Below are 14,108 nucleotides of genomic sequence, written 5' to 3' on the forward strand. Positions count from 1 at the left end.
TAATCCTTAGAAACTGCAAGTAAAGGAATGAGAAGAAGGTAAATGAAGAGGAGTAAACATGATTAACAGTAGTTGGTTCAGGACTTAACTAATGACTGCTGAACAAACTCCAACATGGATAATCTGAATCTGGGTTTGTGTTGTATTGGGTGTGTCCTTCCCACCAGCGCTTGACAACCACTACCATCACAACAGCCTCCACATATTTGAACTGATCTGGCAACTGCCGGTTTACCTATCTGCCTCTTCTAACCCCCTGTCTGACTTTACATCTTGAGAATATTCCGACTCTCCCTTGGGTTTTGTCCCAGAACTCTCCCTCCAGCGACGTACATTGCATACTAAAGCAGTTGCCCCATAGAGAGATTCTCCAGCCCTTGTCAGCCCCAATCCCCACATTTCACTGGTTTCGGTGGAGCTTAGTAGGCTGATCCGTCCGACGAGACAGACTGGGTGGCTCTGTGCTATTAAAATCACATAGGGACCAGCTTAAATTAGTGGAATTTTTTTAATACATGAAAGAGGCTGTTTTTGTGAGGTGAGACGAGTAATGAGGGCAGGGTCTGTGCCAAGATAGAACCTGGGCTTACCCAAGAGAAAAGTTATTGTAATCTTTACATAAGCACCTGGGTTTTTGGATATGGATTTCAGTAAAATAACCATAAATAAATTAGCTCCCTGAAACAGTGATAGTCCAATTGTGGCTTATTGGCAATTCTGGACACGGCAGATCTGTCTAGGTCTAGACCACGTCCTTATTGGTTTTAGATTCCAACAACCACAGCCAACATTACCACTATAATATTTAAAAATTATGCCTCACTTTTCATAACTTCCCAGTTTGGCGGTTCAGCTAAATAACACCTACAGGCAGGGAGGTTAAAGATATTTACTCATCACTCCCCCATTATATCTATGTAATCATTTCTAAAAGCCTGGTAGCAAAACTCTAACTTTGTTCAACTGCTGCAAAAACATTTACATTTTTACTTGTCGCACTGAAATAGAGATAAATATGTAAGTTAGGCAACCACAAAAGAGTTGTGTTAGATTCAAATAAGTCTGATCTGACATTTTTCTTGATCAATCTTACAATGCTAACTTTTTGACTGGAACGTTCCGCATAAGGATTTAGCATCAGTCTAACATTCACCATGATATCATAATTATCATATTGCACACACTTTTATATGGTTTTCTTTTCAAAACTAGTCACCTGGGAATAGAGTCCTCTGCAGAGGACGCATTGCCAGCTGACCCATTAAGCCACCTAGATTTAATTAGCTTGTGCTAAATGAACTCCTACAACTGTCATCATTTCAGCTGGCAAATCGAGGTCTGCTTTTGTCTATATCTTTCTGAAATGATGAATCCACTGTTTCAAACATGACATAGGTCAAGCGCCAAATCTGTCCCTGTGTAGACTGAAAGCCAGAATTGTGTAACAACCTTAAGTAGGGACAGCAAGTCTTAGCATTTTATTAAACATAAGTACTGTGTGTCCCTTGCAGAAATGCAATAATGTTTGTTTCTTCATAGTGCTGCCAGTGATGGAGTGATGGAGCATCACAAGACAGATGCAAGGATGAAGGATGGTAGGGGAATAGAAGCAAACATAAAAAGCTGTTTAGTGCAGCACCTTTGCTCTGGGAGTGAGGGGATAGAGAAGAGAATGGCGACACTTACCTCCCTGCTTACTTCTGTCAAGATATATGGAGACCCTTCTGGCAAGACCTGCGAGCGGAAGGGGAAGAAGCAAGTGCAAGGGGGAAGAGGTAGGGGAGGGAGTAGAGCAGGATTGCAACAAAGCAAGCAACAAATTAGCAAGGATCCCATAGCTTGCAGACACACACACATTCATTCCCACACTTAAAAAGAGTGACTGGAGAAGTGTATTCCACATGCATTCATTCAGCAGAGGGATGAACAAGGCTGCTGTTTCCCAGAGTGTCGTCTCTCAAATGACTAACAGATATGATGGGATGGAAGAATGAAAGCAGAGAGACTCAAGTGTTAGGAGAGCTGCTGCCTTTGCATCACAACCAGCGGCTGTGCAAGCTGCACAAGGTCCCAAACCTCTGAGCCTGCAGGGCACAGAATCCCAAATCCCTTTGCCACAGTACAGAAAGCAGACAGGGGGGAGCTGCTGCTGCTGGACGAGGAAAGGACCCTGGGTGTGAATGTGCATGGGAATGAGACTCTGAGCGAGGTTGGCAATGAAAAGGACACATGGTCAACATTTAACCGGGGAAGAAGTTGTGTGTGGTTAAAGACACCCATTAATTTAAATCCTAGCAAGATTAGTTGTTGTGGAGATTTATATCATGGGGAAAACTGCCTGCTGCCTTGTTCAGCCTCGCTGCTGAGGGGGAACAATCACAAAACAATATCAAAGAACAAGAAAAGTAACAAGAGGCCACACACAGACAACGTCTACAGAGATGTACACTGATGAAAAAAGCAGCACACAAGCCTGTTATTGGATGACAGGGATGGGATGAGGGAGGAAAGGCTGTGCAGGTCTGTGAGTGTGAGTGTGTGTGTGTGTGTGTGTGTGTGTGTGTGTGTGTGTGTGTGTGTGTGTGTGTGTGTGTGTGTGTGTGTGTGTGTGTGTGTGTGTGTGGATGTGCCTGTGAGAGAGAGAGAGATGGTTTCTGTGTCTGCCAGCATCTCGCTGAGAAACGTTCAAGATCTTGTAGCAAATGCTTTCAAAGGCAATGCAGGTATTAGCCAGTACAAAGACAAACCTGTGTAATATTTCATCAGGTTCTAGATTGTTAAAGCAGCTGAGGAAATGCTAAAAATCTTAAAGATTCAAAACACTAACATATAATAATTTTACTCCATCTGAAAGACACTCCCAGTAACAATAATTCTAAACTGACTACTGAGCCAGGAGGGGAGGTGCTGTGTGTGGATACAATAGGGAAATGAGAGAGAGACAGATAGAGAGAGGGATTGCCAATGTTTTTGAAGCCTGCTTCCAAGTTTCAAAAATATATCTGAACACTATAACTTGAAGCTGGAGTCCTCAGCAAAACTTTTCCTGGAAAGACGTTAAGTCGAGCGGTTGTCGATATATTTATTCAAAAATGGATGCCTCGAATGTAGTCCAAATGCAGAAGCTACACAACGAAACGTCCAGGATAACAAGCACATCATTAAATGTTAACGTCCCCGTGAAAGCAAGGCTTCGGCTCACTGCAAGAGAGTCCTCCCCAGAGCAGGAGTCTCTCAGGGCCATTTGTGTAGGGAGAGTTACATAGACAGTGATGATAGTTAAGTGTGTCACCTCTCTGTTGGTCCCCACAGAGCTCTGGGGACTCTGTGGCGTTGTAATGATGGAGACACATATGTGCAAGCAGTGTGTGGTTCACATCTCTGTCAGCCGGTGAGTCAGCCATCCTGACAGCTTGGCTCGAGTTACAACCAATTAGCTAAATATGTGTCTCTAAAGGTGCTCTAAAAATGCATCTGCAAGTTGCAAAAAAAAAACTAACTGTGCTCTCTTGTGCTCATGTCATCATGCTAGGTAACTTCTATAAAAATAGAGCGTTAGTTAACGAGTGTGTATAGTGAACAGTACTTGGAGAAACATGCAATCATTCCTACAGCTGTCTCTGGCCCAGAAACGAGGAGAAGAAAAATGCTCGAGGCGAAAAAAAGAAGAAGAGGAGCAGTGGAGAGGGTGAGTGGGTAACCCAGCACAACAGTGGGGAGGGATGTCTCTGACAAGTGTGTACTGTTGGTGTCAGGCCTGGTTCAAATATTTGTGAGTAACTCCATCTCACGATTTAAGGAGGTGTGTTAACAAAGGAGGTAAACATAGAATCCACCGGTTTCCAAGTTTAAAATGATCAATTATATTGACAGAAGAGAAACATCGCTACAAGTAAGGAATAAGTAATGAAAAACATATCGTACTTCATTTTGTGTTCTTGAATAAACTGACCATATGACGACCTCCTGACATGTTAAACTCAACCAAACCTTTGACAGATATGCCATGTTCATCATGTGTATGACAAAAAGGCTGAGACAGGTGGGGTCTATAACAGGCTTTAAATTAGCATTAAACTCACTTTGAGTGATGGAACTAAATTCAGACTTGACTTCAGACCTACCTCCAATGTGGGAGAATCAACCTACACAAGCAATGCTGTTCTCCAACATGTGAAACACTGTGCTGGAACTTCAGTGTAGTGGTGTGGGCTCATACACACTAACCTGCCTCCTACGACAACCTGCTGCGAGCTGCTACTGGACTTTGACATAACCAGCAAAGGCTTGTTGCCGAAGCTTCAGCATCTGTTGCTTTCTGTTATTTTCATTTTCACCCATTTTTGCATCCGAGTACACATATATATATAAACTAAAATAACTGTTTGGTTTTGAGCTTTTGAGACATTCTGTGCTACAACACAAACAATTTTTAGAACGACTAAAAATGCATTAGTCGTTCTGGTGTGATTATCAACTGTACATAAAGATGGACTACGCATCTTCAACCACTCTCCGGCTGCTTCGGAGCCGGAGAGTGGTGGCGATCGGGGCTGTTTGTGTGTGGAGAGGTGTGGGAGTATGACTAGGATGGGTTGGACAGTGGAGAGGTCGGTGAGTACAAACAGGAGGTACACTACTGTGGGGATGAGGGGCATAATAGAAAAATAGAGTGTTGTTCTTTACTGTGAGTGCTGGCTGAGGGCTGACCTCGGGTAGTGGGCAGCATGTCAGAAAGACCCTGCCAAGCTGTCACCATCTCTGGGTTCTTCTGGTCAGCAAAGTTCTTCCAGATGCGTAACGCTCCATCATCTAGAAAGAAAGGAAAGGGTGGAGGTTGGAGACAGAAAGATAGAGAGAGGTAAGTTAGAGTTAAAGTGAGAGCCAGGAAAGAAAGTGGCTGAAGAAAAGGTATCTATCTAAAGATACAGCAAATTGCAAGCAGCACACAGACCAAATACTTGTTTGCATTCATAATGGATTTAGAGGGGCATGCTGTAATGTGCAGAAGATGATAATGAAAGCCGGACTTTTTTCACAAACTGCAAGACAAATGCATTATTTGACCACGCACACACCGTTCTTAAAAGAATAAACACAAAGGGTAGAGAAGCCTCTCAAAAAGCTCTACGCCTGAAAGTATTTTGTCATGAGATACAAAGAGAACCAGGAGTCTCTAACACACAAAAAAAGCCTGTCTGAAGAGCAGCTGCACCAGAGCTCTGACACTGAGCTAAAGATAAAACACGTCCATGCACTTACACGAGGAAGCTATTACAATCCATAAAATCCAAAAAAAATTTCCCTTTTTTAATGCTGTACATTTTATATATGTGCTTTCGCCGATATCCTTCAGAGCATGGCTTCTATAGAAGTGGTGCACAGTACAATTTGATCAGATTGAATTTAAATGTATTAATTGCTGAGCTTTTATCAAGGTTTCCGGAAGTGTGCAATGAAACACATCATTCATTTGCAGTCTAATGTTACACATGGAGACAAAAGGAAACAAATGTTTGTTTCTGTGTGCGTTTTAATGTAGAGCTGTGTTCTACAATTCCACTGGATTCAAGATTAAGCCACGGAGGGTTTGTTTCGTTGATGAATCATGATGAAAACACACAAGTGTTTTGTGTGTATTCAGGGTAACAATCAAGTGCTGCTGCTGCAACTGAGTCTCTTTGCGATTTCTGGTGGTTGTGAACATTTGAGCTGCTTACTGAAGAAACAAAAAGACTGATTTACTAACATCCGCAGTTTACTGGATGCCCCTGCCTTCTCTATGTCAGTGTGTGCGTGTGTGTTTCCAACCTGTTGCAGTGAGCAGTAACGAACAGTCATGTCCGTTCAGGTACTCCATGGCTGTGATGCGAGTGTAACGAGGGTTTCCGTTGTAGAAGTAGTCGAGCCTCTCTCCCTTCTCCCAGTCCCAAAAACTACAGAATACAAAACCACACATCATTTACATTTGAAAAAAAACATCAGGTATGGAACAGAATCATTAACATAATGGTGGTCTTGACATAAAACTAATCAGAGTGCGTGTTGAGTGTCCCTGACCAGATGCTGTCCTTGTCGGCAACAGCGATGCAGGTGTTGAAGGGGTGGAACTTCACGACAGACGGTACTCCAGGGTTACGGTTGATGAATATTTGATCATCCAGACGGGAGACACCTGGAATGAAAGTGGCACAGAGGGGAGGATGGGGTGGAGGAAAGAGTTGTTAAACCAGAATAGGAGCATTTGTAAAAAGAAGGAAACCATCTTGATTAACTACAGAAGCTGCAGTGACGCTCACTGACATCGTCATGCTGTAGCAGCAGGAACATAGTTGTTAGTTCGTTTTTGGAGGGTTTCTGGTATGATTACTGCAGCTCACGAGCAGGAGACGCACCTGAGACGAGCAGCTCACACATAAGAATTGTGGCCACTCATACATGATAACAAGGGTGTCTAAAATCACACATCCAGAGTGACTTGGGTTTAATGCTGCTCCAAGACGTCTGCCAGTGTTACAGAGGAAGCATTCAAATGTGAAATGCTACAAAGTCAAACACCTCCATCAAACAGTTGCTTGACATGACTTGAAGCTTCTCGTCTGAGGAATACTGAGAATGGTGCTTAAAGGCCTGTTTGGATTGATGCCTTGTTGTTCTGCTGAGGTTATGGAGCAGCAGCATGGTGTATATACCTTTATGTGATCCAGTCAATATAGTCATATCAAAGGAGCATGTCCTTCTGCGGAACAGTTCAGTGATGTGTTTTTAGTGAGGTTTATAGCACAGATGAATAAGTTAGGTCAGGTTTTGGTCACTCTTGTGATCTGAAATGTTTTTCTTACTCACTGAAAACCTTAAATGCTAAATATAGTTGGAGGGTCTCGGCACAGCGTGTCCTGAAGCAACATACATTTAATCCTTCCCTGCATTAACAGCAAGCCCCCTAGTACTGGCTGCTGTGGTGAAACACTGTCTGTACATAAGTATGCTGACATCGGACGGATGCACAGAGACCACATTTGAAATGCACTGGTTGTGAGAAGGCACAAACCAGTTAGACTTGTAACTGAGGATGGGTAATTTAATATGTTGAAAAGAAAAAAAAAGTACAAAGAAAATAGAACAGAAATAAACAGCAACAAGGCATTTACGAAACATTTTATGACTGAAAAAATTACATATAGGAAAAAGGGAAGGACTATAGCATTGTTAAAAAAAACTATGTAGAACTTGGGGCTTAAGCAACAAAATGAACTAAAGATATAACACAATATACGGTAGGAGATACAAGGCCATGATGAAAAAAAAAACCTCTCACTCTCTCCTGCATGTGCACCCCTTCGGCAGGTTTTGATGCAAGTGAAAGAGTACCAATACGCCAATGCTACTGATGAGTTCACCGCCTCACCACACGTTGTCATGGCAACTACATCCACCAGTTTGCCAGCCTGTCCTTGGCTACCTGAATGTACTCTCGACACTGCCATAATGAGATGAAGAAGAATGATGAAAAAAAGCCGTCCAGAAATCAGTACATGTGTTGTGTGGTGTGTTGCTGTCGGAGAGGAGGTGGACTAGTGGCAGAAAAAATTGGACCTCGGACTGGAAGGTCTCTGGTTCGACTCCTTGCAGTGACAATAAAACATACCTGGATAGACAACACCTGGATCTGTTCCAAAGTCCAAAGAGCACTCTCCCTATCCCCACTGTCTAAGTGCCCCTGAGCAAGGCACCTTACTCCCCCAACATCTGCTCCCCGGGCGCCGTGCATGGCTGCCCACTGCTCTGTGTGTCCTGCGATGTTCACCAGATGGGTCAAAAGCAGAGGACAAATTTCCCTCATCTGCATGTAGTGTGACTGTGCATGTGTTTGGGATTAATAAATGTATCTTATCTTGCTGTGGTGGAGAAACACACTCAGAGGGAAAGGTGGTTACGAGAGCATGATCTACGTCATGGATTTACTTTTAAGGTATGCAGGACTTAAGAACAACATGGTGTTGAGGTCAAGATCACATCAACGAAAGCAGAAAAAAAGCAGAAAAAAAAGTTCAGAAGCCAAAATATTTCTGCTTGTTTTTTTCCTTGTGTTATTCCTAACTTTGCGGTCTTTCTCTCACTTTCTCCATCTCATCCTCCAACCTCCTCTCGTTTCACTCTGGAGGGAACAGACTGAATGAGGGCAACACTACTACTTCTCTCTTTCAAAAACTGGGAGGATGGAAAGGAATTCAATGATTTAGCAAGCAGTCAGAAAGTGGGGGTGAGACACGTGCGTGTGCAAGCCTCAGCTCTGACGCCAATTGCCTCGTGAGTGTGCATGTGTGTGTGTGCAAGGAGGGGGGCAGCCGATGACGTTGGGGTTGTTAGCTATTCTGTTTGAGAGAGCTCTGACTTCACATGGGAAGCCTGCGTGTATCCTGGCTCCCCGGGCTCTTTAATATGTAGGGTTGTGTGTCTGCGTACGTGTGAGAGGGGAGTCCTGTGACTCATAAATCCGGTTGTTTAAAAAAAAAAAACAGTGAAATCAGTCAGTGCTTTCTCGTCATTGCGAATCATTTGCACGTTAAGTCACATGTCTGCAACAGAGCTGTAAACCTGCAATGTGCTCAAATTTGACGGTTTATTTAGGCGGCATTGATTTCCGTGTCATCCTGCCTTCATCCAAAAGGACTGTTGTAAATTGGAAAGATTTATATCAATTCAGACTGGGTCTTTTTTCAGTCAATCTAGTAAATAATAATTATGGCAGTTCAGACTTTGGTTAATACTTGCTACCAGAGTATGTGCATCAATTTTATCCACCAGGTCTTGACGTAAATGTTTTTGATATTTGTAAATATATATATATATATATATATATATATATATATACACAGTATATTGAACGTGTTGAAGTGGAACAGAGACAAACTGATTGTTGGTCATTCAGTTTGGAGTTAACTTTTGTGTCACTGACCTCTTTGCGTGATAATTCGGCTCTGTTTCCTCACACGAGTATTTCTCAGGAACCTCCACTGTCGCTCCATCCTCACCTGGCTCTCCAGGTCGTGCTCCTCTGGGATCTGAGAGGGTGGGTGAAAAAGGAGGAGGGAGACATTAAGCACTTTAGAGCAAACACAATGGCTGTTTGAGAGGACCACATCCAGCAGAACAAGCATCAAGAGGTGCCACAGTAACAAGCAGCAGCTTTGAACCAGGTTCAAATTACAGATGCCATGACTGCTACCCTCATTACTGATAAAGGGTCACCATGGAGGTTTCTAATCTGGTTGTACTCATGACGAGGCAGATTACAGGAAACCTTGACGCACACTAGAGCAAGTTTAACTGCATCTTTGCTGCCCTCGCAAATATGGTAGATGCCAGGATCCTCTCTTCACTTTTCTATCATTCCCTCCCTCTTTCCCCCTCATAAGACTTCCCAGCCTCTCCTTCTCTGTTGCCTCTTTTACTTGAAGTGCCTCTGGATAATTCCTGTTTATCAGTGGGGGTCTCTGACAAAAACCTCTCAGCACACCGGTGAATTATTGAGTTTGATTTTAGCTAGATATGAGAAACACATGATAAAAAAAGAATATAATAACAGTTAATATTAAACATGAGGGCGGTTGTCTTGTGAACGAACACAGTTATGGTCAGTGTTACTCATCAGAATGCATTGTGTTTATCTTTGAAGCCTAATTAACAGTCTGTTGATAAGTCAAGATGACCAAACTCCAAATGAAACACATTCATCATTTCTTGCAGAGAAGAAAAATAGGTTTTACAGATCTCTGTTCATAACGGTGGATTATGAGGAAAATGCTCTTTGGTTTCACAGGTATTTAAAGTGTTTTGTTCTTTTCCTCCACCATGGAGGCCATATTTTCAGTAGCCTGATTAACGTAAAAAACTATTGGACGGATAACAACGGATTTTGGTGGAAAGATGCTGCATGGATCAGGTAAAACCCAGTCGGTGCAGTTCTGGATCACTTGGCGGATCGCGTAATGATATTCCCCGATCTTTAACATCGCTAGATAGAGCATTAGCCTAGTCAGCGGTGTGTTCTCCAACCGCCCCTCTAGTTTAATACGTGTGTAGATCAAACAACTGAGATAAAAATAAATTCATAATGAGCATTCAGAGCAATAGGTAGATGTCATTTTCCCACTTAAGATCAAGCCAGGTTAACTCTTTCCCCTGCCTCTAGTCTGTATGCTAAGCTAACTAAAACCTGACCTCAGCTTAATACTAAACAACTAGGCATAAGATTGCTTTAGATTTACTATTTTATTCTCACAGACAACAAAGACATATATTTCCCCTAATTGTCAACCATTTATATACGGCTCAGAGTCACAATGTGTTCCCCCACTGAGACTATAGATCTCAGTCTAACAACTTTTCTAATCATAGCATAGGCCTGGATTATCTAATTAAAATGCTGAGTGGAGCTCAGACTCAGATAATGAGTCGAGGTGTCAAGTTCACTTCATGCAGTCACATCTGATCACATCTGTCGAGCAAAGTGACAAAGTTAAAGGTATAAAGGTTAACTTTTAACAACATGGCCTACACAGATGTTCTGCCAGCTTCATTTCACTAGCACAGAATGACTATTTCTGCTAAAAGTATTAAAGTTGTAAATTGGACTTTTTCAACATGATGCATATTTGAATAAATAAACAACAAACTGTAAATAGCGAGCCATAATTGTGTGTGTGTGTGTTTAGATGCTGGTTGCCACCGTGTGCTTATCAAGCACATTTCTAGAGCGATGCATCTCATGCCCACTGAATTTTAAACAGTCTGACACACGCACAAACGCACACAGAACGGGGAACGCTTCTAGTTGGCAGTTTAGCCAAGATTCTGTTATACTGAGCAATCAGTGCAAGTGTGTGTATGTGGTACCATGTGACTTTAAAACAACCGTGTGTGATCAGTTTTCCTAATGTCTTCACTCACTGTGCATGTTGCTTTAAAAGGAAAACAACACCCCTGAGTGGAGCTTGTGAATAAATATCGCTATATGTTTTTTGTAAGTGTGTGTAGAGTCAAGTCGCGTTTATCTGTATCTCACAAAGTGTCTCTCAGGCTTTGAAGCTCTTGACTGGGACTGGTGGGAGGCAGATTTCGCAGTCAGACTGAGGTTGACATATTCCCACAGCTGTGTGTGAGTGTGTGTGTGTGTGTGTGTGTACCAAGGTACGAGGCAGCTGATACAGCGGTTCCCAGGGTTTTGGTCCTGCAGCGTGCCAACCTCTGATTTAACACACAATTAGACCCTGAGGTAGACAAAAGCCTGTGTGGGTGTGTGTTTGAGAGGGAGACTTTTTGTATATATTGTCCGCAGAACTCTTCACACTTCACATTGATGGTATTCTATATGGCCAAAAGTGTGTGGACAGCCAAGCACATTGCACGTTCTGCATGTGATTGTTAATCATACCTCTTTCAACTTGTGAAAATAAATATGCTGCTTCATTCTTTTGAGGAGACTTTCTACAGAAATTTGGAAAACCTTGTGTCTGGTGAAGTCAGTCAGTGATCGTGCTTTCACACCAAATGAAAACCATTAATTTTTTATTTTTCAGAAGAAGCTTAGTCAGACAGGGCTTTTGACCAAAGTTGCTGTGGGTCCAATGGAAGCATGTGACCCCCAAAATATCATGGTCAGGGTTTTCCTCTGCATAGAGAATTTTGCACTTCCTCCACATCCTTAGAAAATTCTAGTACATTGTAAATGGCCTATTGCGATCATGTTTAAGCCCTGGGCCAAATGAATCACAACAGGTGTTTGATTACACACTGCTGCTCGCTCTCTCTCACAGACAGACATCCAGACACACGCAAACCAAAAGATGTAAAAACTCAAGACTGAGTATAAACAGAGACACAGAGTGGAGCAGTTAATTACTCACCGAGCAGCTAAAACTGTAAAAATTACTTTTATGGACCAAACATGCACGAAAAGACCCAAAATGATCACTTCAAAGCTGACTTGGTGGAGCTGTGCATTGCTTCCTGGGTGTCTGCCATTATTTTATAAATTGATATTTCCTATCTTATTTCTTTCCTACTATGAACTGTTATCTACGGTGGCCCTGAGAGCTCAACGAACAGCAACTTAAGAAAACACATGCAAGTTGACAAAACACAAGCAAAGTAAGAAAACATCTTCATCAATTTCGCAACACAACACAACACATTACAGAAACGCGCAGCAAATAGTCATACGTGCTGCAAATAGACACACTCGCAGCAAATAGACGAACGCGCAGCAAATAGACGAAGGCGCAGCAAATAGAGGCGACAACACAACGGAAGTGTTTCCAGAGGACAGGTAAAAGGGATGGACACAGGAGACACTAAAACGTCCAATACACCATACAATTTCGGTTCTGCACAGGGGTCGGCAACCCGCGGCTCTGGAGCCGAACGCGGCTCTTCAGTCCCTCTGCAGTGGCTGAACTGTACAGTGTTGTGCATATGTTTCGCGATCGCTGAACTTAACGAATCACTTTTCATATTATTAACGTGAACGTAACGATGAACGTGATTGAACGTCACGTTACTTTTTTTAATCATCATCGTATCAGGCCCTCATGAAATACCAGGAGCGGGCGTTTGTGTGTTGTGTGTGCGTGTTTGTGTGTGTGTTTGTGTGTGTGTGCGTGTGTAGCGGTCTGACTGTTCTCGGTTCTCGGGGCACCGACCCCGCCCACTCGCTCAGAAGAGGGGGCAAAATGTCTCTTCTGATAGTAAAGGTTTCAAACCCCTGCTCACTGTTGACAATACATGGCCTCACAAACAGGGTCTTGCGTGTTAGCGCTGTTTATTCAGTTTAACAGGAGAAGACGGCATGTCTCTAGATCGGACCATCTTCAGAGCTCAGAGCTCACTGTGGCTCTCTCCGAGCGAGTGGGCGGGGTCGGGGCCCCGGTGCGCAGGCCACACACACGCACACGCACGCACGCACGCACACATGCACACACGCACACACGCACACACGCACCTGGTATTTCATGAGGGCCTGATACGATGATGATTTAAAAAAAGTAACGTGACGTTCAATCACGTTCATCATTACGTTCACGTTAATAATATGAAAACTGATTCGTTAAGTTCAGCGATCGCGAAACATATGCACAACACTGTACTGTACAGCCACTGCAGAGGGACTGAAGAGCCGTGGGTTGCCGACCCCTGTGCGGAAACAAAATTGTATAGTGTATTGGACGTTTTAGTGTCTCCTGTGTCCATCCCTTTTAGCTGTCCTCTGGAAACACTTCCGTTGTGTTGTCGCGTCTATTTGCTGCACGTGTGTCTATTTGCTGCACGTGTGTCTATTTGCTGCACGTGTGTCTATTTGCAGCATGTGTGACTATTTGCTGCGCGTTTCTGTAATGTGTTGTGTTGTGAAATTGATGGAGATGTTTTCTTACTTTGCTTGTGTTTTGTCAACTTGCATGTGTTTTCTTAAGTTGCTGTTCGTTGAGCTCTCAGGGCCACCGTAGTTATCTGACTTTTGTTTGACCTGTTAAAGTTGACTTAAAACTATTTGTTTTCTTCTAGAACTGATAATGAAATGAAAATAAAAAAATAAATAATGTCTCTATTCACTTTTTCTGCCTCAGTTTCAAGGATCTGGCATAGTGCACTGCATGCTTATAAATTGTCAACTGTTATTGCTCAAGGCCACAATTAAATAATATGACAGAGCTATGATAAGTCAGAGAGTCTTCTGTGCACCTATCCTTGAAAAATTACATTTGTTGTCCGAATCTTGATTTTTCATCAGGAGTATGCTACAGTGTTTTTCAGTTGAAATTGTTCACACTAACAGACTCAATTAATTCAAGGAGTGGTAGCTTTATAATAATAATTCCATTTTCCTAAATTCTTTACCAAATTACGTAGACATTCATAGATCTGTATATATACTGTGAATATGTACAATAGATATGAAGATGGTGTCCATTGCTTAACAATACTCTGAAATAGCCAGCATAATGTATGACAAATTATCACGAAACCAGTAAATCCTTCAAACTTATATATAAGCCCAACACATGAACAGTGATGAGGTCAATTCAGTTTCATTTTAAGAAAAGCCAGTG

The 14,108-nt window shown here is 42.6% G+C and overlaps 1 protein-coding gene across 4 annotated transcripts in view; it reads right to left on the reverse strand.

Moving 5' to 3' along the window:
* Positions 1 to 14,108, reverse strand: part of rptor (regulatory associated protein of MTOR, complex 1) — a 150,959-nt gene that overhangs the window by 11,956 nt on the left and 124,895 nt on the right. The window contains exons 26-30 of one of the 4 annotated variants that reach the window (XM_062387653.1): positions 8,960 to 9,065; positions 6,061 to 6,175; positions 5,812 to 5,936; positions 4,711 to 4,812; positions 1,687 to 1,734 (exon numbers count right to left, since the gene is read on the reverse strand). In XM_062387653.1, coding sequence (XP_062243637.1) covers positions 1,687 to 1,734; positions 4,711 to 4,812; positions 5,812 to 5,936; positions 6,061 to 6,175; positions 8,960 to 9,065 — 496 coding nt within the window. Of the gene's footprint in view, positions 1 to 1,686; positions 1,735 to 4,686; positions 4,813 to 5,811; positions 5,937 to 6,060; positions 6,176 to 8,959; positions 9,066 to 14,108 lie in introns of all 4 variants that reach the window. The other 3 variants (XM_062387652.1, XM_062387655.1, XM_062387654.1) reach the window with 3 other exon arrangements.

The sequence above is a fragment of the Platichthys flesus genome, chromosome 5 (genome assembly GCF_949316205.1).
Source record: "Platichthys flesus chromosome 5, fPlaFle2.1, whole genome shotgun sequence".
NCBI classification, from domain to species: domain Eukaryota; kingdom Metazoa; phylum Chordata; class Actinopteri; order Pleuronectiformes; family Pleuronectidae; genus Platichthys; species Platichthys flesus.